This window comes from Phalangium opilio, unplaced genomic scaffold (genome assembly GCF_054372755.1).
Source record: "Phalangium opilio isolate 3A_F unplaced genomic scaffold, DU_Popi_V2 ptg000093l_1, whole genome shotgun sequence".
Lineage (NCBI taxonomy): Eukaryota > Metazoa > Arthropoda > Arachnida > Opiliones > Phalangiidae > Phalangium > Phalangium opilio.
In genome coordinates, this window is record NW_028324198.1 from 2,756,612 (window position 1) to 2,781,892 (window position 25,281).

Here is a 25,281-nt window from a genome sequence, read left to right on the forward strand (position 1 = left end):
ATTTTTAACCTCGTCCTAGAAGTGAAAAATTTCGCATTTCAGGCAAATATTATTTTATAATAGATTAATACAAATAAAGACTGAAGGAACAGATATTATATAAAAAAGGACTTGGTTTGCCCAAGCCTAAAAAACAAAACGATAAGAGTTTTTTCCAGTTGACTGAAGCGCGGATATTTTGTTTTTCTATATAACTTTGAAGACAATCTGTATTTTACTACTCTTTAATTCAATCACCTGACTTTACTGCTAATGGATTTATTTCCTATAAGTTAATTGAAATAAAATATTACTTATCTCAGATTTTTCATGATATAATGTTTACGAAAATGGAATTGTTGTTGAAAAATCTGAGATAAGATATTTTATTTCAATTAATTTATAGGAAATAAATCCATTACCATTAAAATCAGGAGATTGAATTAAAGAGTGGTAAAATACAGATTGTCTTTAAAATTATATAGAAAAACAAAATATCCGCGCTTCAGTCAACTGGAAAAAACTCTTATCGTTTTGATTTTTAGGCTTGGGCAAACCAAGTCCTTTTTTATATAATCATCTCTAGGCATCGTTAAAAATGTCTCTATCACTCCTAGGTAACTGTATGCACAGGATTTTACGACATTGTAACTTAAATTCATCTGATTATGTTTTAACAAGGTTAAATCTAACTGGGAGTAAGATGAAAGGAGTAGAACCTTATCTGTCTTAGGAAATATGAAATTTTATCTTAACAGTTCGTTAAATCATAAGTTTATAACGAAAAAACGCGGTAGGGGAAAACGAGCAGACAACAGCGTTTTTTGGGGGTAGAAGGTTAAGAGCGCCATCTGTCGTCCGTGCCAAAGTTGAACTTCCTCTCGAAACGCAATGAGAAAGTGGATAAAATAATGCCATCAGCTATTTAACTGCGTCGATATATTTAACGACTTGACCCATGACATGCCCTTAACACTGGCTTCTATGAATCCTATTTATTCTTGGATGCTAGGAAACTTGGTAGACGTAACAGTCTGTACCAAGTACCCAAGCATCCTTCAATAAACGCCTGGCAACATTGTGTTACGCATGGTACAACTAAAAACTAGGATGTGTATTTATCTTTCGACTCACTCCAAGCCTTTAAGCCCTCATTACAGAGGATTTGAAACACTATCGTAATTCCAAGTGTCTCGAATCTCTACGTTCCTGTCCATTATGAACAGTGCTGAGAGAATGATACATCAGAAAGAGCCATTCAAATCGAATTGCCGAAAATATTATCCATATTTTCATTTCATATAACAGAGAAAACAAATTATTATGGTTCTGAGAGGAGCTTCCCATTTTGGTTGTTGTTCTCAAAAATATATCGCAATGCACGGGCCTTGTTGGATATAGGAGGCAATGAAGGAAATATATCACAATGCGTGGGCCTTGATAGATACAGGAGGCAATGTAGGAAATATAACGCAATGCACGGGCCTTGATAGATATAGGAGGCAATGATTTAACGACTTCGGTACTTGGGTTTATCTTTAATATTTAAATAAATATAATTATTTTTAATTATTTTAATCGCCAGTAAATAACTTTAAAAATAGTTAAATCGTTTAAAATAAAGTTGTTCCTATTATCTTTCGAAACTTTGCTAATATTGACGTTTAAAGTGAAGGGTACCCCTCTTGCCCGCTTTTTTCAAATTTTGGGATATATATACGATTCGTTTCCATTATAATAATAGATAAAAACGCATTCGCGTGAACCGATGGTGGAAGCCCTGCCATTGGGAGGCTAGACGTTTCTCGTAACCCTAGCCGATCGCCGCGTATATCTTGAAACCAAACGATGACGAAGGAAAAGAAGCCAGAATGGACTGACTGGCGTCCTTGTGGAATGGACAAAGACCCGAAGATGGTGGTGCATAGAAGCTGGTGCCAATGTGGAATTGACGAAGAACAGAAGATGGTTGTGCTTGGAAGCTTGCAAGTACAGACTAGTGTCCATGTGGGATGGACAAAGACTAGCAGATTGTGGTCCTTAGAAGCCAGTTAGTAAAGACTAGTGTTGGTAGATGAATGGCCAAATTTCCGTGAACCGCGAACGCGTTCCGGAAATCGGGTATTTGTTTGCTCCGATTTGTAAACTGCGAACGCGGTCACGTAGGGTCTGACAGACAGACACACAGACAGACAGACAGACAGACACGGCCGGTGTATTACCTCTCCGTGACATACGTCACTCGGAGAGGTAAAAATGACGTTCCAAAAAAATGCCTACATATTATTCCCTACTCAGTTTCAAGTCGGTAAAATAACGTTCCACAAAATTGCCTACATGTTATTGTCAACTGAGTTTCAAGTCGGCAAAATGACGTTCCGTCAAAATGCCGACGGATTGTTGCCCACTTGGTTTAAAGCTGATTTCGTGACGCGCATCTTCTTTTCCAATTGTCGCTCGATGTGTTAGTTTTGAGTCGGTTTAGGGACGCGCAAGTTATTTTCTGACGGTCACTCGACTAGATTATTTCAGCTGGTTTAGTGAAGCACAACTCCATTTCCGACTGTCGCTCAACGAGCTATTTTTGAGTCGGTTTACTAACGCAAATCCCCTATTCCGATTGTCGCTCAACCAGTTAGTTTTGAGTGGACTTCAGGCTTGTTTATTCTTAACCAAGAGCGCATTGACTACTCAACGGCTTGGACATGAAGCATTCTGGACCGACAGTTAGTTAACTCTTTCGGGCCGATTGATCAAATTTGGTGTCGGCCCGACAAGTTTTTGCTACAGGGGATATTATCATTTTAGTACACAAACGTTACAAGTTGAAAAAAACCAAAATATTACCTCTCCGAGTCAAGAGGAGGACTACTACTACAAACTTATTTACCTAGATATGGAATTATTTCTCTTTTTTTGATGTAAAAATTTACGAATTATTGAAGCAGTATTCCAAGCATAGCGAGTATACAGTAAAGCAGACGACATTTTACATCCAATAAGGGTAAATCTTGGACATATGGAAATCAGTCAATGGAGAAAAGAACAGGAAATGAAGTCTATAAATTTTGCTGAGATATAACATTTATGTGTTTGTAAAGGCCCAATTGTCTACGCTTCACCTGTTCACCCTATATACTCATAGCTACATTCAAAACTGGTTTGCAGTGTAAACACTATCGTCTCATCTCACCTCAACAATATTCTTAGTTTGCCAACATGAGTGTTAACGTTAAATAACACCAAATCTGAATTGTGGCTAGACGCACTGAAAGTGAATGCGCACCATAAAAAGAATGCGTTTAACTTTCGGCTCACAATGAACCGTTAATGTCTCTTCATTACAGACACGAAAATCAAAACCCATAGTTTACTACAACTCAGGCCTCAATTATTTTCTCTTTAGTTCACTAGACTTATTACGGTTAATACTTGATTTAACCGATTTAGGCTTCTTTTTACAATCGCTAAAGAAAGGATTACTCTATATATATATATAAAGTTTAGCTTAAGTAATATATAAACAGCCATTTCAAATAATGATATTAAAAAATGTCCTTGGAATATCAAAATGAAACAGTTTGCAAGCTACAAAACTACTAAATACCTCGTAATTACGAAAAATATTTCCACATTATTATTAATATTAATATTATTATTAATATTAATATTATTATTAATATTAATATTATTATTATAATATTATTATTATAATATTATTATTATATTAATATTAAGGTTCTGTATGATTTCTTTACACATCGAACTGCTAACGTGGCGCACTAGTGTAACAATGAACGGAAGGCATGGACCTAGCCAATGCGGGGCCTAGGGCAGATTGCTAACGCGAGGCCCCTGATTTCTTAGTATATGTTAAAAATTATATATTTATTTATTTATTTATTAATATCAAAATCATTGACCAAATCCTCGAGGCTAGAGGACTTAGTATCAGAATTTCTTCTGCTTATATTTTGGTTCCACCCAGAATGGTGGCATGGCCTAATAGATCACGTACTCCCGCTACACAAAACTTATAGCGCATCGTCTACAGGGGTTATGACCAATCACGAACGCTTGTAATTCTCTTTTTGGGTAAGGTTTTAGTTCAGTTTTCATTGCAACATGGGCTTTCTATTATGTTCTCAGCGGTATGTTAATGTAAAGCCCACCCTACACGTTCAATAATATGCGCAAAATACGTGGAGCCCGCTGTTTTAGTTACAAAGTATAAATAAACGTTATCCAGACTAATATTTGTGCAAAGTTCAAAGCCACAAAACGTTTTAGGAAATAAACATCATTTACAATAAATTTTGCACAAGTTTTCCATTAAAAACTGAAAATATATATTGTGCGAGTTTTTTATTGGTCAATGTTATTTAAACAATTGAACGATATTTCGCATTCGAATAACATTAAACTCTGACTTTTTGACACCTTATATTTAATGTTTGGACAATATAATTGTACCCGGACTCTAAATCAAGAGTTTTATTGTGACAAAAATATTTTCAATATAATCGGAAATATCATGTGGAATTTAATCAATATATTAGTCCAATAACGTTTTAAGGGTTTTTTTCCAAATATTGGCCCTGCAATAAACCATTGGATTTTAATTTAGAAAACTAGAGAAAAGATTTGGAATAATCTATAAGATGTTGAATTTTATAGATGCCCCCCACTTTTAATTTAAGCAAAATATTGAGCGAGCAAAGGCCGCATAATCTGAATTCTCGAACAGTTGGATTTATTGAAATAAATTGAAAGGAAAAAAATTTGAAATTCTGAAGCGGCCCGATGGCCTTTGAAATTTAGCGGTCTGCCTTGCGGACAATCCGGGTCTGATGGACGTACACACAGACAAAAAATAGACTGCTTTGTAACTCTTTCCGTATTAATTTTGAATTAAGAAACAAGATTATCTTAAATATTAGAATAAATATAATTAATATTAAATATTTCTTCGTTAGTTGTTCGCCTAATTGAGCGTTACATCGTTTTTTAAAAGAACATTTAAACGTTCTTGGGAAACTCGACTAATATTGTCGTGTGAAATGAAGCATGCGCCTTTTGTTTCGCCTTACTCAAATAAGTGAAGGATTCGAATCGCTGCTGTAGATAAGAACATCGCAATTGCGTGAACCTTTGGAAGAAGACCCTGCCATTGGAAGGCTAGACGAATCTCGTAGCCCTAGCCGATGGCCGCGTACGTCTTGACCCTAATGAAGATGGAGTAAAAGCCAGTATGTACAGACTGGTGTCCATGTGGGATGGACAAAGATCAGAAGATGGAGGTGTGTAGAAGCCAGTGTATATAGACTGGTATCCATGTGGGATGGACAAAGAGCAGAGGATGGTGGTGATTAAAAGCCAGTGTGTACAGACTGGTGTTCATGTAGGATGGACAAAAGACCCGATGATGGCGGTGCTTAGAAGCTAGTAAATACAGACTGGTGTCCCTGTGGGATGGACAAATAACCAGACAATGGAGTAATAACCAGTGTAAGAGGAATACAATTTTCCAAATTTCCGGGAACTGTAAAAGCGGTACGGAAATTTAGAACATATTTGCTCAGATTTTCAAACGGCGAACGCGGTCCCCTCGGGTGTAACACCTGACAGACACACCCCCACACACAAACAGACGGATACGTCGAAATTAGAACCTCTCCGTGAAAAACGTCACTCGGATACATAACAAGCCACGGCTGCCGTGTAGGTAGCAAAAGCCGCAAAAACGTGTAAAGCATTCAAGCTAAGTAGAAAGTCGCCATGATTCAACGTTGTTTAAGTTTAAGCTCGTGAAAACTTAAATTCACTAGGTACACCAACGTGCTCATAACCCTACACCAAAATGTTCTGAACATAATATTTTGAAATAATAATGAAAGTAAAATTTTCATGATGACACCAAAGTAACGTTTCTGTTATACCAACTTTTCTACACTTGTTCAATCGATAAAAGGTAAAATTGAACTCAAACATCAAGGTTTTGTTTGATGTTTAGCAATATAAATGGATAAAGTTAAAATGGACGTTTCGTAGGTTGCCTGGTTTCTCATTTGTAACACAACAAAAGTAAGTATGTCTTTTCAATGGTATTACTAGGTTTTTCCATGTGAAATATGATTTGCGCCAAGCTACTTCTTATTTTTGAAACTTTAATAGATGTAGCCCCTAGTGAACCGAATTGTTTCACTATATATTTTATGTGTTATAATTTTTTGTGTAATTATAAAAAATGCAAAAGAAATCAGATGTGAAATATTGATACAATGCTAAGGCGTAAATGTCGATTCCTTTGCAAATTAAAAATTTAAAATGATATTTTTTTGGAAAATTTAAAAGATTCCAAAATCCAATATAATTAAATTTCTCGAAATGAAACACATATTTTATTTCGTTACTTATATTTCGATCGAAAACTGCATAATATACATATAAGCGTACCGGACTTGTCGTTTTGGCATAAAGTTTTATTTAAACATGGTTTATTATGAAGTGCAAAGAAGTATTTTGTTAGCTTAGACCTTGCACAAACATAGACGGCTATATTTAAAATTGTAATTGAAAATATAGCTCTGGAACTTCGAGCGTAACTCGAACCAGAAACCTGAAACATACTAAATAATAAAGGCTGAAAACCGTCGGCGGCGACCATTTTAGATACGTCTAACGGTTAAATGTCCAGACGGAATGCCATAAAAAATAGAATTAAAGCCTCCAGTAATAATGGGTCACTTTAGTTCTGTTCGTCTGTTACTAACACATCCACGTCACTCTAATTAAAGGTATTTGCGATTACTAAATGTTTTTGTTTTCAAAGCCCATAAATTGTGAAAACTTTATCCCAGAGAAGCATGAAAGTGTTTGGCGGCGAAGGTTTCCACCCTACTTTTGTGGCTGCACCTCGTATGAGCAGTTCCCTGTAGAGCAGGTCTCGAAATAGCAACCGCAATTTCAAAAAACAGCGGTGTTTTTCAAAACTGCTGTTTTAGAAATAGCGGCTGCTATTTTGGGAGATAGCAGCGTTTGCGTTGAATTTGGCGCATTTCTTAACAATACAGTTGTTTTCGTTGGTTTCAAAAATGTGACGTACTAACGGATCATGTTTATGAATTTTTCTAAAGGTACACTTAAATATTGTACTATTGGATGGATGGAAAATATTTCGAGAAAGGTGCTTTTAGTTCGGACGTAGATAATTGTAAACAGTAATTTTTGGGAAAAGGCATATTACTATTTGGGAAGTTAATGAAGATAAACAAAAATATTTTGGAAAAGGAGTAGCATTGTTCCACCATTTCCAAAATATTGCTAGCCTTAAGCTAACTAAACGAAACAAAACATAAAAACCCTAAATTTACCTAACCTAATATGACCTGCTATTTAGTTGAAATAATAAATTTTAACCTAACCAAATTATCCATATCTGACCTAGTTCATATAACCCTGTTGGCCAGCTTACACCAAAATAAACAACTATCGTTTTTTACATATATGTTTCTCCGCTCTTTAGAGAACTGTTGTAATGGTACACCGCGTTTACGAGAACCGTTGTATTGGTAATTGCTGTTATGAGCACCGCTATTATGAAATTCGCTCATACGGGAACTGCTCATGTGAGGGCTTCCCACTTTTGGTGCGCCATAAAGTCGGCAGTAGCGATTATACTGCATACCTTAATACTGTCTGTATAAAGTATCTAGTGAAATCTTTAAAGCCGAAGTCTTTTTGAAAGACTTATACTTAAGTATCAATCATGTCCGGATCATTTAAACTTGGCGTTCTATTTGATATGGTAAGAAAAAATTTGCTTTCAGGCGAGATTCAAAATAGATACTAGAAACAATTTATCTTAAAGCGTGTATAAGATTTTAAATATTAACCATATATCATCAATTTCAATAAATGAAAGTCTATTTATAATATTTAATAAGACAAAATACACAAAAAATATGATGCTATAGAGTTAAAAAATATTTTTTTTTTTTTAACTTTCATTTTTAACTTCAAACGTTAGTGATTTTGTTTATATTATCGTAATCTCTTTGTCGAATACAGCAATATAAACCCAGGATGCCAAATTCCGCACAATTTGAAGGGCTCGTTTGGGCACAGTTTTTACATCGAAATTTTAGTTCAACATTTTTTAGCATAACCCATTTCTACAATGATTTAGGCTTAAATTTGTTTCGGTTAGGGTTAGGCTTAATATAGAAGCTTGCTATTAAACTTGATATTTGACCCTTGCAATATTACTATCGATATAGAGAAGTGTATTGATATACGTCGATATAGAGAAGTGTATTGATATACGTCGATATAGAGAAGTGTATTGATATACGTCGATATAGAGAAGTGTATTGATATACGTCGATATAGAGAAGTGTATTGATATACGTCGATATAGAGAAGTGAGCATGAAAACAAGTGTGTTTTTGTTAAAAAAAACAAATGAAGAAATGCATTTTTTAATTTCCATTGTAAAAGTGCATTAAAAATAAATCGATCGTTAAATAGCATCGAAACTTTTATTATGGAGCAACCTGGAGTCTACCCATTGAACCAAATTCCATTGGAACGAATCCCATTCGTCCGAAAATTTCTAGCCAGTATTTTAAAATCTAGCCCAATGGCGGTTTTCTATTAAAAAGGAATATTTTCCCATTCAATCGAGTCCCATTGGAACGAATTCCCTTCAACCGAAAGTTCCAAGCTAGAATATTAGTGTATTTGATTTCGAATTTGTCTGCGTCCTACCGTGGTCTAGTGGTAAAGCGTCGGATCGTCACGCAGAAAATCTTCGTTCGAATCTCCATCAGGAAGGTGAGTTTACTAAAAATGTTAGGTTAGGTTTGGCTAAGTTAGGTTAGTAATATTTTGTAAATCATTTAACAATGTTACGCCTTTTCCAAAATATTGATGTTTAACTTCATTAACTTCTCAAATAATATGCGTTTTCCAAGTAATTATTGTTATGTTAGGTTAGGTTTGGTTAAGTTAGGTTAGTAATATTTTATAAATCATTTAACAATGTTACGCCTTTTCCAAAATATTGATGTTTAGCTTCATTGACTTCTCCAATAATATGCCTTTTCCAAAACATTACTGTTATGTTAGGTTATGTTTGGTTAAGTTAGGTTAGTAATATTTTATAAATCATTTAACAATGTTACGCCTTCTCCAAAATATTGATGTTTAGCTTCATTGAATTCTCAAATAATATGCCTTTTCCAAAACATTACTGTTATGTTAGGTTATGTTTGGTTAAGTTAGGTTAGTAATATTTTATAAATCATTTAACAATGTTACGCCTTCTCCAAAATATTGATGTTTAGCTTCATTGAATTCTCAAATAATATGCCTTTTCCAAATCATTACTATTATGTTAGGTTATGTTTGGTTAAGTTAGGTTAGGAATATTTTATAAATCATTTAACAATGTTACGCCTTTTCCAAAATATTGATGTTTAGCTTCATTGACTTCTCAAATGGCATGCCTTTTCCAAAACATTACTGTTACGTTATGTTATGTTATGTTAGGTGTGGTTTGGTTAGGAGGACGTCTCTTCCTATTTGGAGCGGTTATACACTTCAAGTAAGTGTATCCCTTATGGAATGAAACAATAAATAAATAAAACCATCAAATTCTACTCTATTTGAGTCTTTTTGGGTATAAATATTGGGTTAATTGGAATAGGAGAACTGGGAATTGGGTTGAATGAGGTTTGGGTAAATGGGAATAGGGTGTTTTAAATTGAGTGAAATGGGGAGTAACCTTAATTAGTACCCAAAAGGTTATAAGTGCAATATGACCTTTAATTTTTCATATATTTACGTACAAAATATAAAAACATTAATTGGCTAAAACATTTTTATAAGAAGATAACTATAGAGTATTTTTAGACCAAATTACTGCAATAATTTACCGCCAAATTCGGCTACTTTTCGGTCCAATGGGATTCTGTCCAATGGGCCAGGAGCATTAAACCTCACACTCATAGGCGTAGAGTTCTATAGGCCCGTGGGGCCCGAGCCCCCCCAAAAATTTTAGAAGTGGAAACGGGCCCCTCCAAAAATTTGTCATCCATAATATCGAAATCATGAAGATAGTGTCCTCATAAAAATAATTTTTGCTTTTAACTGACTGCAAAAAAACCATTAAAACCACTACAGAGCAGTGTTTTTCGAACAGATAGTTTTATTTTTTTTCTGTAAAATGTAAACAAGACGACCCAAGGGCTGGGCCATAATAGTAGCCACATGCCCACACCGTTATCTTCTGAATTTTTCTTGCTTCAATAAATTTACTCATGTTATAATTGAAATAGTGCGACATAAACAGAAAACTTGAAATTTACTTATGTTATAATTGTAATAGCCCGGTTCCGAGAAGCTTTTCCTTTAAAAATTCCCCACAATTTCTGTGAATGTTAAATAGAGGAGTGGGATTGAAAGCGTGAAATACTTGTCGACGGGTGATAGGAATTTATTATTATTTAAGGCTATATATTATTATTATTTTAAGGCTATATCATAATCTTCTCTCTCTCTCTCGCTTGAAACATAGTGCAAATGTGAAACAAACAAGGCTTAACCTTACTAGTACAATTTAATGCAATGCTTAATCCTCTCATATTCAATCTTACTTCAATGACGAACGAAAAATATCACCTCACTATAATCCTCTCCCATCAGCTCCCATTGACTTTCCCTTCAGTGAGGAACGAAAAAATTTATACCGCCAAAGGCAGTTCAAAAAAGGCAGTACAGAGATATTCCTACATTGCCACCGCAAACAGGGCAGGTCATACTAATGTCCACATCGTAGATGTACATCATACGATGTGGCTAAAAAGTGTAGTTTCTAAGAGATTTTTTTCCATTTCGTTGATAAAGTGAGTTGACCGGTCAAGGCAGAAGCGGCTGGCATCCCATCCTAACCAAATTAGCTGGTTTTCATGGTTTTCACGTCAATTAAATTTAGATACTACAACAATTTCGTTGACCGTTGACACAAATAATGGAAGAAATGAGGGATGGGATTGAAAAGTACAACTGGTCTTCTGAAAAAACCCCGTTTCTACCATGCTCTAGTCTAGTATAGTCTGAAGCCGATTAGGCTTTACACATGAAGTAAGTAACATGTGCCATTGTGCCTGGAGGAGCTACACGATATTCTCTAAGCTCCTAGAAAAGAAACCACCTTATGCGGAGGAACATTATTCGGTAAGGCGGCTCCTTCGGATCCTTGCGATCCTTCCGCTTTAAGAACCGATATACCAGGTACATTATTTAGGGAACTACCATAAAGACTGAATATTCTTTAGTTAAAACTATACACAATGCCAAAGATTATTTGGGAGTATGGTACGAAGATCTTTCAATCTGGGTAGCTTTTGCTTGGACTATTTAAGACGCCGTGTATCTGTTTTATTACGAGGATTTTTTACTGTTCTCGCGGCTACGGTGAACCCAGCCGCTGGCGGCTCGGGAATCGGGATACCGCCGATACCTAGCCGAGGCTTAGAGTAGTTTTCAAGTCTACTATTATTCTCAGAGCTATTTTTCTGTTGAAATTAAAAAAATTCTTATAATATTTAGTTGAAGACTTATTAAATGACTCGAAAGTTTTCGAAACTTGAGCTTTAAAACGTTTAATATAATATAACGACTAACGAACGATACCGCAAATTTGCCTTTCAAGCTTTCCGGTTATGTCGCCGGCGAGGTCGAGTCAAGGTCCCATGCAAGAAAATAGTAATAGCCGCCGCCGATTGGTCTGGCTTTAAAGAAGCTATCTACGGTTTGGGGGCTTATGATTGGTTAAAAGCTTTTTTGTTCGTCTGTTTAGTTTTTACTTCGGGTATGTCATAAATCTATGGCCAAAGCTATGGAAAAGTGGGACTTACGCACTTTATGTGTGAAGAATAATCCGCTTTTGGAATAGTGCGACGAATGTAAGGACAGGGATAATAGATGCTTTAAGAGGGATTCAATGGGAGACGAAAATTACGACAGAGTTATCGGCGTGTCATGCGCAGTACAGTCTACCGGACTTCTAGATTTTAGTGCAATTCAAAGCCAAATCAAGGATGATGGCGGGAGGATGCGAAATCTGAGAGAAATAGGCGCGCTGTGGAACGCCTTAGGTCCGATGGAACGCAAAAAATGGGGCAAGATGGCGCGCGTTATAGATCCCCGTTGAAAAACCCTCTGCCGCAGTCTCGTCTGAACGTACGTGAAAATGCTCGAGCTGATCATCCCTCTTTAAACATCTAGTATCCCTGGTAAGGCGCGGCGCTGGCCAACTCCGAAGAGTAGATAAACAATTTTCAAAATATTTTCCGAGGCACAAGTATAAATTAGTCTTATGGGTTAAGTCGCTCTCATGGATTCCTAAGTTGATGATTTTCCCGAGAGTTAAAGTGGTCTCGGAATTTTTGTAATGATTTTTACATTCGCATTTTAATGAGCAATTACGGATAAATTTGTTTTAAAACGGCCTAGATTATCTTTAGAGGAAAACATAGTACATGAATATACTTAATAAATATACTATATAATGTAGTATATATAAATTTATTACTTAATATTCGTTAGGAATTTATATACATCATATGCATGCATCATGTATTGGTCCAGGCCGGTTGGGCCGGGCCCCACCAAACATTTACGAAACTCTACGCCTATGCTCACACTTTGGCTATAATCAGTCCCATGGGCCAGCAACATGATTTTTAGGGTCTTAAAATGTGATCAACAAGAAAATAAAAAAGTTTCATTCTCTAACTGTGCAGAGAGAAGTTATGTAAAATTGTCCGAAAATGAGTTTCGCAAAATCATGCGGGAAGATGCTATAGGTTTTTAAAGTGTGAAAAGTAAAACTGTGCGGAAACGGGCCACCACCATATAAAATATTCAAAATTTACACGTTAAAAACTGTTTCGAAAAACAACTTCTATTCAAAGATTCTAGTTGCTTGATGATAAAACACAGGAAATGATGAATTCATATCCAGCTATTATGGATGAAGAATTATCTGAAAGAATGTGAAATTTGTAGTTGTTTATACCAAGAATTTTCCCGCAAATCTTGGAAGTTAACAAGGGAAAGGTGTTATTTTCAGGAAGCTCGAGATAGAGTAACAAACATGCCCCTGCACGTTTTTGTGATGCAATTATGAAATCCTACTGCGCAGTGATTTATATACGTTATGCAATCAGCACGGAATAATTCCTAGTTAAGGGAATCTAAATATTCAGAAAGTGATTTTCAGTTTCGGTTCACCAGAAAGGACACCTACTGAAAATACATCTCGAACAGTACCATGCTTAAAACTGAACACGCTGACCAAAATTGGCCAAAAATTAGTGGTTGAGCTATCAGTCAAAATAATACAGTCATTGTTTATTGCCAATGAAATAGATTCATGGTCTAACCCGGTTTCTCCTTTCCATCAAAACTTGCAGAGGTTAACGGTTAACGGTAACAGTTATTATAGGCGCTGTCGGTTAGCTGTGGCATTAGAGCTAGCTCGCCACCACCCTTCTACTAACTGTAATGGGACAAACCAGTAAACAATCCGCAGGCATAGTGTGGCTATCCCTTCTTAAACAAACCTTTATTATTATTAGAGATTATTATTTTTACTTTGTTAGTGTTATTAATAATCATAACACCTAAGTTAAAAAAGTCCCTTTAACAGGATCTGTTAAGTACCTTTCTACTTATTCGACGCCCTTAGATACAACCTGTAATGATGAAGCGCTGAAACTCTAAAAGGTTTCATTATATACCTTACACTAGCTGTTACCAGCGGCCTGTAATAACAAGTTCCATCTAAATGATATAAAAAAATGGGTAGATATTACTGTTGACTAATATTTTTGAAAACATTTTTCTTAGTACGCGCTACTACTTATGTGTAACGGTCCTGCAAATTTTCAGCTTTTTAGGGAAATTGGTTTGGGCTGGGAGTTGATTATCAGTCAGTCTGTATTATCAGTCAGTCTGTCCAGGGTTGGCAAGTTTTTAACAAATTGTTTTAAACTTTGGTTTAAAACTTGTTTTAAACAGCCATGAAAAAAAATTATTAATTTGTTTAAAACGTTTTAAACAAACATTTTAAAACATGTTTTTTATGGAAAGGAATTTCGAATATTTTTAACTCGTTTTATTTGAAAATGAGCGAAAATATTAAATAATAGAAATAATAAGCTTCAGTCAAAACCTTGCAATAATTTGACTGTTTCATATGAGTGTTTAATTGTTTGGAAACCCTACCAGTTGATTTATCCGTTATCAATCTGTATTGAAGACTGATATTCAATAATTTGATTAAGAATAACTTATTTTGTCGTCTACCTAAGGTAAAGGAACAACGTTTTTCTACACTGTTGGTACATTTTACTGTTCTAAAGTGATTACGCGTAATATTTAAAGCCGGGCCCTTGACAGTGCTAAAATTAATACGCTTAATCCGTAAACGGAAAACATGAAGCGCCTACAAAGTAGAAAGGGGTGGTGAAGTTTCAAATGTGTGAGTTCTGACCAAGAAACTCTGCAGTATGGAAGCGAAAATTCCTTAAAAGTGGCCCCAAAAGAAATTAAGCATTTGGACATTTGGGGTTAAATGAACAATTTTACCCATCACCCTCATTTTGTATGCGCTATTAAAAATTACATTTTCCTTTTGAAAAGATCTCTTGCTCTTTTTAAACAGTCAGAAGAAGAACATTTCAAATATTCAAATTTGAAGCCTCAACACGTACTCCCTTTTAAATAATTAATTTGATGATAAAATGTCTTCGGAAAATCTAATTTTGAATCGTGTTTTAAACAATAAAAACACAACTTTTTTTACTACATTTTTGCCAACCCTGGCAAGTACCCTTTCTTACACCTTCAAATTCTAAATTTTAGGAGCTCTTGATTTCGTCTTTTCGTGTTTTTCTTCTCAATACGTTTTCGTGATCCGTTGGCCAAGCTGTATGATACTCGCTTTGGGTTCAAGTGGTCCCTGGTTCTAATTCCACACGGACAATTTCTTACACCCTGAAATTCTAAATTTAAGGAGCTCTTGCTCTTTTTAAACAGTCAGTAGAATATTTCATATATTCTGTATTGATCGCTTAACACGCACTCCCTTCAAAATAATTAATATCATAAAATAATTTCGGAAAATCTAATTTGTTCTTGAAAAAGCTCAAATATGTTATTTTTCAATTAATTTGGAGGGAATAAATCGATTAACAATTGAATAAGTTGATTGAATTAAATTGTGATTAAAGAATAAATTAATATAAATAAAGAAAAATCGCAATATCGGATCTTCAGTCAATTGATAAACGTTACTCTCATTGTTTGTTTTTTCTGTCTTGGTCAAAACCAAGACCATTTTGTTTAATCAAGCAGGCTGTGAAAATAAGCTCTTTGCGCTAGCGCGAGTAGTGGCTTAAATGGAGAGCCGCGATGTATAATGTAGGCTATTAGTTCTGCAAGAGTGATTTTAAACATGTTTAAAACTAGGTTTTTTTGTGTTTTTTTACTGTTTTTTCTACTTGTTTAAAAAACAGTTTAAAACAACAAATCGTGTTTTAAACAATAAAAAACACAACTTTTGTTTTTTTTAAAAAAAACTCAATTTTTGCCAACCCTGAGTCTGTCAGTCAGTCAGTCAAGACTTTGATTTATAGATACAGATTTCCATAATACCTTTTTCGAAATTGTTTAATACCCGCACTTAGAGAACACTTATTGAATTTGTTCATCGGTACTAAAAAACTCGTGAAAGTATTTGAGTACCTTCGTCAATTTCACCTTGACACCAGCTTCTATGCACCACCATCTTCTGTTCTTCGTCAATTCCACATTGACACCAGCTTCTATGCACCACCATCTTCTGTTCTTCGTCAATTCCACATTGACACCAGCTTCTATGCACCACCATCTTCTGTTCTTCGTCAATTCCACATTGACACCAGCTTCCATGCACCACCATCTTCAGGTCTTTGTCCATTCCACATGGACGCCAATCAGTCCATTCTGGCTTCTTTTCCTTCGTCATCGTTTGGTTTTAAGATACACGCGGCGATCGGCTAGGGTTACGAGAAACGTCTAGCCTCCCAATGACAGGGCTTCCACCATCGGTTCACGCGAATGCGTTTTTATCTAATATTATAATGGAAACGAATCTTATATATACCCCAAAATTTGAAGAAAGCTGGCAAGAGGGGTACCGTTCACTTTAAACGTCAATATTAGCAAAGTTTCGAAAGATAATAGGAACAACTTTATTTTAAACGATTTAACTATTTTTAAAGTTATTTACTGGCGATTAAAATAATTAAAAATAATTATATTTATTTAAAGGCTTTGACTAAGTAATGATGGAACTATTATCCACTCTGTTGCATTTTTTAATGGAAAGGTTGAGGTAAGATAACACTATACCTTGAAAGAACGGCCTTTATGTAAATAGAAATGGACTAATATTTAGAGACGAGTCGGGCCCCCGATTTAATCGGGCTTTTTCGACCCGACCCAACCCAACCCAACCCTTGGGTGTGGTAAAATTAATTTCAAAATTTTTCAGGTCGGGTCGGTTAGGGTTTTCATGTCCTAAAATTAAAATCGGGCCGGATCGGGTCGGGTTCACTTTCTATTGGGTCGAGCCCGGGTCGGGCTTTTTATAGATCAGCGGTCCAACCCGACAATTTAAGGTTGGAAAAAATACAACTCAAGTCTCATAAGATTCGGGCGAGAAAGTGGGAGGAGGGCGCAACGCACTAGATGCTAAGCTCAAAATACGGGAATACTCCGTTCCATAAAAGAGGGTAGAAAAACAGTAACAGTTGACAAAAAAAATGCAACCCTGTTAATGCACGGCCTTTTGGTTATCGGTTTCGCGGCTAGGGTCCGGCTACTTTTATGATTCTTTCTCTCGTCTCGGTTGATTCGGCAAGCTTCGTTTTGAATCTTTTTGTATTGGAAATTCAAATAATTGAACGAAATGCGTTCAGTGCACAAACGACATACATTGATTTTGTATAGCTAGAACGTGTAATTCTAGAGGGCCGGTAGGCCCTTCTAGATAAGAACCGACACCCTCCCGTTATGGTAAATGAAAATTCACAGATTTTTGCCGATTTTCCCATAGGAATAACAAGGGGTTTTTGGTGCTCCTGTACATCGAATCATTTAAAAACTACAATTAAGTTAGCTTTCTGAATACTTTCAAATTAACAAGTAACTATTCAAGGTGTGCCTTTTTCAAGTTTCATCAAAATGAATTAAGTCTAAGTACGTTAATTTAAATAAAAATGTAAGTACTTCAAAAGACTACTCTACAGCAGACGACGCTAATTGCTCTACATTAGACGACGCTAAATTGCCATTTCACCGCCTTGAAACTTTAACTTGATATTTTTCAATAAATATAACACTAAAATTTTTAAAAACTTCACTGGCGGGTCTAATTTTTGTTCAATTGTGTGTTTCGGATGAAATTCTTTACTTAAGATACCTTTTAAATTTATATTTTAGATGTTAGTTTCGACCAAGGCTTAAGGTGCCTTACTTAGGCACTAGGTAGTAGGCAGACTATTGAGTGATCTTAGCTACAGAGCATCCAGTGTCGTCTAGTTTTTTTAAACAGATTCCCGGGATACACTGATTAGCCATAAAATAGTAATGGTGGTACCGTGGTTAATATTCTACAGCAGATGTTTTTTGATTAATTTTCGGGATAGTGACCAGTCTTGGAAATAGCACAGGTCCAAAACCTGTTTATTAATTGCTCGAACCAGTTTTTTATTCGAAATCCGGAGAACTTTTATGAAAATTCTGGAGGGACCAGTTTAAAAATTCTACTCCACGGATATAGACTCCTAGCCTTGACTGGTACTCATTCTTGCAGCTGCCTTCCTTACTATAACCACAGCCCACTCGATCACGCTTTGGCTTCACAAGCTATGGAAGCCAGAGTGGGAAATAAGGATATTTTTAAAACTGGACACTGTCACACTGGGCCAGCAACCCTCCTGGCCTGGAATAAATAAAACCTGGTCCATGACCATTGACCACGGCGCGTCGCCTGCTAAACTAAAGAAGTGGGTAATTAAAATAGTTGAGATAATGTCTTGACTCTGGTTACCCTTGAATTTTCTTAGTGGTCCCGTGGACCACTAACGCCCCTCCGATTTAATTTTTAAACTGGTCCAGGCAATTTTATGATAGATTAATACAAATAAAGACTGAAGGAACAGATATTATATAAAAAGGACTTGGTTTACCCAAGTCTAAAAAACAAAACGATAGGAGTTTTTCCTGTTGACTGAAGCGTGGATATTTTTTTACCTCTCCGAGTGATGTATGTCACGGAGAGGTTCTAATTTCGACGTGTCTGTGTGTGTCTGTCTGTTGTTATTGACTTACACCCCAGGGGACCGCGTTCGCAGTTTTCAAATCGGAGCAAACGTGTTCTCAATTTCCGGAAATTTCGAAAATTGTATTACACTTACAGGCTATTACTCCATTGCCTGTCTAACACCAACAGCCTCTGGTCTATGCCCATCCAACCTGGACACCAGACTGTACACACTGGCTTCTAATCACCACCCTCTTATGGTCTTTGTCCATCCTACATGGACACTTGTCTGTACACACTGGCTTCTATTCACCACCGTCATCTGCTCTATGTCCATCCCACATGGACACCAGTCTGTACTTACTGGCTTCTAACACCACCATCTTCTGGTTTTTTTTATCCATCCCACATGGACACCAGTCTGTACACCTGGCTTCTAATCACCACCGTCATCTGCTCTATGTCCATCCCACATGGACACCAGTCTGTACACCTGGCTTCTACTCCATCATCATTCTTATGGTTAAGACATACGCGGCGATCGGCCAGGGTTACGAGAAACGTCTGGCCTCCCAGTGGTGGGGCTTCCACCAAAGGTTCACGCAATTGCGCTGTTCTTATCTATAGCTGCGATTCGAAACCCTTATATACTACCTATTTGAATAAGGCGGAGCCACCGGCGTATGCTTCATTTCAAACGCCAATATTAGTCAAGTCTCTCAAGAATGTTTAATTATTCTTTATCAAAACGATGTAACGCTCAATAAGGCGAACAACTAACGAAGAAAATAATTAATATTAATTATATTTATTTTAATATTTAAGATAATCTTGTTTCTCAACTCAAAATTAATACGGAAAGAGTTAAAAATCAGTCTATGCTTTTGTCTGTGTGTGTCCGTCCATTGTTACACTAGTGCGTCGCGTTAGCAGTTAGCCTTGTGTTGATGTGTTAAGAAATCATACAGAACCATAATATTCCCTTTTTCCATAATATAAAGTGAACATGTGGAAGTATTTTTCGTGATTATGATGCATTTAGTACTTTTGTAGCTTTAAAGCTCTGTTTCATTTTGATATTCCAAAGATTTTTTTTAATATTGTTATTTGAAATGGCTGTTTATATATTACTTAAGCTATACTACATCTGTATATAGAATAATGCTTGGTTTAGTGATTTCATGAAGAAAACTAAGACCTAGACTCCGGCGGGTATATCAAGTATCTTCCGTAATAGGCTTAGTGAAACAAAGAGTATATAATTGAGGCCTGAGGTGAAGTAAACTTTGGGCTTTGATTTTCGTGTCTGAAATGAAGAGACATCAACGGTTCAGAGTGAGCCGAAAGTTAAATACACTCTTAAATAATCGGGTTAAGATTTTATAATAGAAGAAAAGATCATGGTGGCAATTAGAATAGTAAAAGGGCTAATGGTAAACGGGTAGTACCTACATACATTATATTCTCTTTATGGTGCGCATTGACTATTAGTGCGTCTAGCTACAATATAGCTTTGGTGTTATTTAACGTTAACATTCATGTTGGCAAACTAAGAATATTGTTGAGGTGAGACGAGACGATAGTGTTTACACTGCAAACCAGTTGTGAATGTAGCTATCAGAATAAACGGTAAACAGCTGAAGCGTAGACTTCATTTTCTGTTCTTTTCCCCATTGACCGATTTCCATGTGTCCGAGATTTATTCTTATTGGATGTAAAATGTCGTCTTTTTTACTGTACATTCGCTATGCTTGGAATACTGCTTCAATATTTCATAAATTTTACTTCAAAAAACAGAAATAATTTCATATCTAGGTAAATAAGTTTGTAGTAGTAGACCTCTAGACTCGGAGAGGTAATATTTTGGTTTTCCCAACTTGTTTTCTATATAATTTTAAAGACAATCCGTATTTTACTACTCCTTAGAAATTAATTCAATCTCCTGATTTTACTGGTAATGGATTTATTTCATATAAATTAATTGAAATAAAAAGTTACTTATCTCAGATTTTTCAACAACAATTCCCTTATATGTTTTTAATGGTAGAATTATTTGAAAGATAAAACACTTTCTCCCATTTAAAAAAAATAAATTTTATGATAAAATGTTTTACGTAAATGGAATTGTTGTTGAAAAATCTGAGATAAGTAACTTTTTATTTCAATTAATTTATAGGAAATAAATCCATTACCAGTAAAATCAGGAGATTGAATTAATTTCTAAGGAGTAATAAAATACGGATTGTCTTTAAAATTATATAGAAAAAAATATCCACGCTTCAGTCAACTGGAAAAACTCTTATCGTTTTGTTTTTTAGACTTGGGTAAACCAAGTCCTTTTTATATAATTTGCAATACAGGGTCAACGCTTGAACCACGTCGAACGAATCTAAACCTCTCGACTCTATCCAGCCTTACTTTTGGGCCAAAATATTTAAGGAGCAAATAAATCCATTATTCAATGAATTTTTAATGCGTCAGAGGTTTTTGGTCCGATTCCGATCCGAGCCCGTTCGTGGCTTTCGGGTCGTGACGGATTATTTAAATTCCATAAAAAATATGGGTAGATTTTGGTCGTTCTCGTTTTCAAATTTAAGAAGTTCGGGCCGAGCCGGGTTTGATTTTAGTTACTTTTTTTGGGTCGGGTCGGGCTCATTTTCAATATAGTTGAGTCGGGTCGAATTATTTTCAAATTTAATAGGGTCGGGCTCACTTACAAATTTAATAGTAGGGCCGGGTCGGGTTAAGTTACGAATTAAACGTAATTTAATTTCCAGCATTTTTCTATACATGGACGGAGGAACGTTCAATCGCGACTCTATCATTAAAGACGACTAAACGTATTACTTGTTGCAAGCTGGTCACGAAATGACCATAGCTCACAAACAAGGCATGGCGATAGACAACGTGTTTCTACCACTGGTTATTCTGGCAGCTGGGATTCTACTATCACTAACGCAATGGCGGTGGCCCAAATGGCGCAAAAAACGACCCTTAAAACAAGCTCCTATTTGAGAACAATTGTAACTCAGAGCTATTTAGTTCCATGCCTGACGTTTGTCCAACAAATAAATATTGGTATCACTTTTCGAAATGAATAAAAACATATCCATACTGAGAATCGAAAGTATTTGTTTTGAACAACAAGTTAAGTGGTAGCTGTATTAAAACTTTTCGTTTTTATTACAAGCACACTAAAAATATAATTGAATAGTGCAGAAAGCGCGAACGTAAATCAACATTACTGAACCAAAAGCATAAGGATAATTATTAAGGTTCAGAATTATCAGAAGCTCATATTAATCAAATACAAAAGGATTGTCATTAACTAAAAACTAAGGCGGAAAAAAACGAGCATTTGATTTGGTATTAGTTCTTTGTTACACTTGCTTAGAATTATGTATCGAGCCGCGTATTTTGAGTTTAGCTCGTGGATTAAAGTTGTTTATTATAAACTTCTGGTATTATTATGAAAATGGATACGTAATTACATGGTTTCTAATAGAAAAATAACACACCGTGAAGACATGAAATCTTGCGTTTTTTTAATGTCGCGGTAACCCTTCATTATAAGCAACGAAACCATGGGTTTTTTAGGAAAACATTAAAGATTTAAAATTTTTAAAAGTTAAAGGCATCGAAAGGATGCCGACTTAGAATTTCTCAACTGATTAATGTACCCTATTCGATTTGGGGTTCAGTTCTAAGCGTGCTCTAGATACGAACGGGTCAAAAGGTTCAACTGCGCTGAAAATTGGTTCGAAATATTCTATTTAACTTAAAAGAATTTCGCCTTAAAGTGAAATTAATGAATGGGCGCGAATTAAAGAACACGTAAACCTTTCGGCCAAACTTATTGTTTTAAGTAAGATTATAATGTCAACACCCTTTTTACAGAGCCTCCTAAGTTCATAAAAGAAAAAAATGACAATGACAAACACGACTGAGAACGTCCTGCGCGTTTCTCTCAGGGGGGAACCAATGTTTCTTGATCTTGAAGATGATCAGCGGTTAAAGTTTGGAGGGTATTGGGGCTCTATGTTTCGCTCCGTCTTGATTCAAATGAGAAATTCGTAAGTATCACTGTAAATTTGGACGAGATGACGTAAGTCTCTTATGGTTCGCTCGATATTCAGGGGCTTCAATCTAACAGTCAAGGATGGACCAGAAGACTATCGTGACCATATCTCAAATATGGAAAACAACGTCAGTTAAAGTGGCGACCATTCATCGTCAAAGACTAAATCATTCATCTTTCAGAAAACTGACTTTGGAATCCCGTTTTTCCCGCAGCAACTCGAGAGGTCGCCACTGGTGGAATGGGGCGGAACGACATTTTTCGATGATGTCCATACTATTTCCGGGGGCCCAATTGGGGCCAGTTACGGACCCTTTCTAATCCTGAAGACATTTCAAACTACGGTAAAGTCGTAATTAACGAATCCAATCTCCGTGGATTTTAACTCTTCATGTATTCCAGGTGTGGTTGAGCATTATGGGCTATTTCATCGTGGCGTCATTCTTGATGGGTCTCTCTCGATACAGCTACCATTCGCTATCAGTACGGACTTCAGTGACCAATGAAATACTCAATTCCTCTTTAGTCGTATTCGGTCTGGTTGTTAACCAGGGTAAGATCCGATTACAACAGGCTGCGTTTAAGATTGATTACATTTCATAAGCGCAGGAACTGAATGGACGCCTTCGATTATGTCCCAGCGCATTTTACTAAGTACTTGCATCTTCGCATCAACATCGCTAATTTTTATGGCAACCTGCAACGTTTTCTCTTTCCTCTCATCGGCTGATCGTCCCAACTACATCGATAACCTGGAGGACTTGACTTCTAGACCTGAAATAACAATTTACCAACAACGGTGGTTGCTAGTGTCGCCGCTCTTTAACGTAAGTATGAAATGGTGGGCGATAATTTAGCAATGTTGCCTCGTCGTAAACTCGCGCTTTTCAGTGCCGTAAACTGACAAAATTTTGGGAGTTAAGAAAATTTCAATTTCAATTTATTTCAAATTCATGCATACAATTGTTACGTTGATTGACGAATTTTACTAGAACTCTCCGAGAGCAACAGAGCGAGCCGAGTTTGAACAAGCCGTTAAAGGCGGAGGAATTATTGACAATTATGATGGATTGATCGAAAGGGTATTGGACGAGACTCTAGGAGGAAAAGCGGTTATAAATAATAGGATGTCTATGATTCTTAACTACATTCCTATATTCTTCGACCTGTTAGAAGAAGATGTAATGAGTAAAACATTCTTCCACATTTCTGAGGAACCAATGATGAGGGAGCAGTGGGGTCTCGTCTGCCGGAAAGGTTTGTCAAAACCCATCAAAGAACAGTTCTACGAAAGGTGACTGAGAAAAAGAATCAAATTTTTCATCAACCAGTTACGAAAAAACTGTAATTTTCAGCACTTTGCGATACACCGAAGGAGGAACGTTCTATCGCGACTACACCATTAAAGACGATTACACGCATTTTCTGTTGCAAGCCGGTCACGAAATGAACATAGCCCCCAAACAAGGCATGACGATGGATAACGTGTTTGTACCACTGATAATTCTGGCGTCTGGAATTCTACTAGCACTAACGCAATGGCGGTGGCCAAAATGGCGCAAAAGCCGCAAGATCAACCCTTAAAACCATCTTCTATTTGAGAACAACACCGTGACACAATATCAGCAATATCAATAATCACTTTTGTCACGGAACTACTTAATGTACAGACTTAAAACAAACATAATGGCTTAAATTATTGACGAGAAGCTACATAAGTCCTGTAATTACTGACCTCGGAAATCTCTTCTCCCCATTTGCAACATTTGCAGGCAGAAAGGATTTTTTGTTTTCGACCAAAATATTCGAGATTTTGAAAAGTGTCTTACCTGGCACTTCACCCGGTAATACTTTATGCAAATCCAGTTTATCAAGCATTAACTAAATATTATTTCATACAGTTACCGATTGATTTATTGAGACTGAAAAATTCGTACAATCCTTCAGTCTGAAGTATAAAATTTTTCAAAGAGTAAAAAAATAATTCCATGTAGGCCACAAATCGTCATCTAGAACGAAACCTTTTGATAAAGGTGGATCGTAGAATTTGTAAAGAAATCGTTAAAAAACCTCTTCGTTCTCCTTTTAACCCTCCTTTTGGGGAACAAAAATAGGTCGTCAAGTCATTTTAAACTTATCTAAATCTGGCCAAACCCGGAGCTGCAGATAATTCCTTCGTCCATTCCATCTGTGATTTTTTTATAAGTTTGATGCACAATGGGTTATTTTAAAATCATTGCGCAGGTGTTCGACAAAGGGTATATGCTAGGTGTTCCAGTGATTTCACTGACCTGATGCAAAAACTCTATAGAGGGTTTGGGGGGCTCTGATTCTGCCCTGTGTTGAAAATTAAGACACCTGCTTGTGTCACTTCGCATTCTCCTTCTTCAACGTCGATCAAATAAATCCTCCAAAAACCCACTGCTAAGCTATCTTTTACATAATGATTTCCTCCACGTTCTCGGTCCGTCAGATGCGTACCGCTCGTGCTAGAGAACTCCTGGTCAGCAGAACGTGTTGTTCCCCTGACTAATTGGTAGTTCTATTAACGTCTGTCTCTTTGGAACTTCTTCCGTCCTTTTTATGGATATTCGGTGTTATGAGGGGCACCAGTCACAATTTTATATACTAAAATTACACGTGACGCATTAAAGCAGCGACAGTTAGCTTAACTAGTATTCGTTGTAGAGTAATTTGGCGTAGCCCATTACTTTAATCAAGCCGGCCCATTCCAGCGCCGATATTTTCATTATTTTATCCTAGTTTTGTCCACAGTGTCGAAATAATATTTGAAACTAGTCTACTTTCCACAACTTTCTTTATGGCTAGATTTAAGGCTTAAAAT

General features: G+C 36.2%; 1 protein-coding gene across 1 annotated transcript; it reads left to right on the top strand.

The window, feature by feature from the left end:
- The first annotated feature begins 23,358 nt into the window (after positions 1–23,358).
- On the top strand, positions 23,359–24,251 carry LOC149640310 (uncharacterized). Its single transcript, XM_089850623.1, has 2 exons — positions 23,359–23,730; positions 23,792–24,251. Exons 1-2 carry the CDS (start codon positions 23,564–23,566, stop codon positions 24,018–24,020), a joined length of 396 nt encoding a protein of 131 aa, XP_089706749.1. The 5' UTR covers positions 23,359–23,563; the 3' UTR covers positions 24,021–24,251.
- The last annotated feature ends 1,030 nt before the right edge of the window (positions 24,252–25,281 follow it).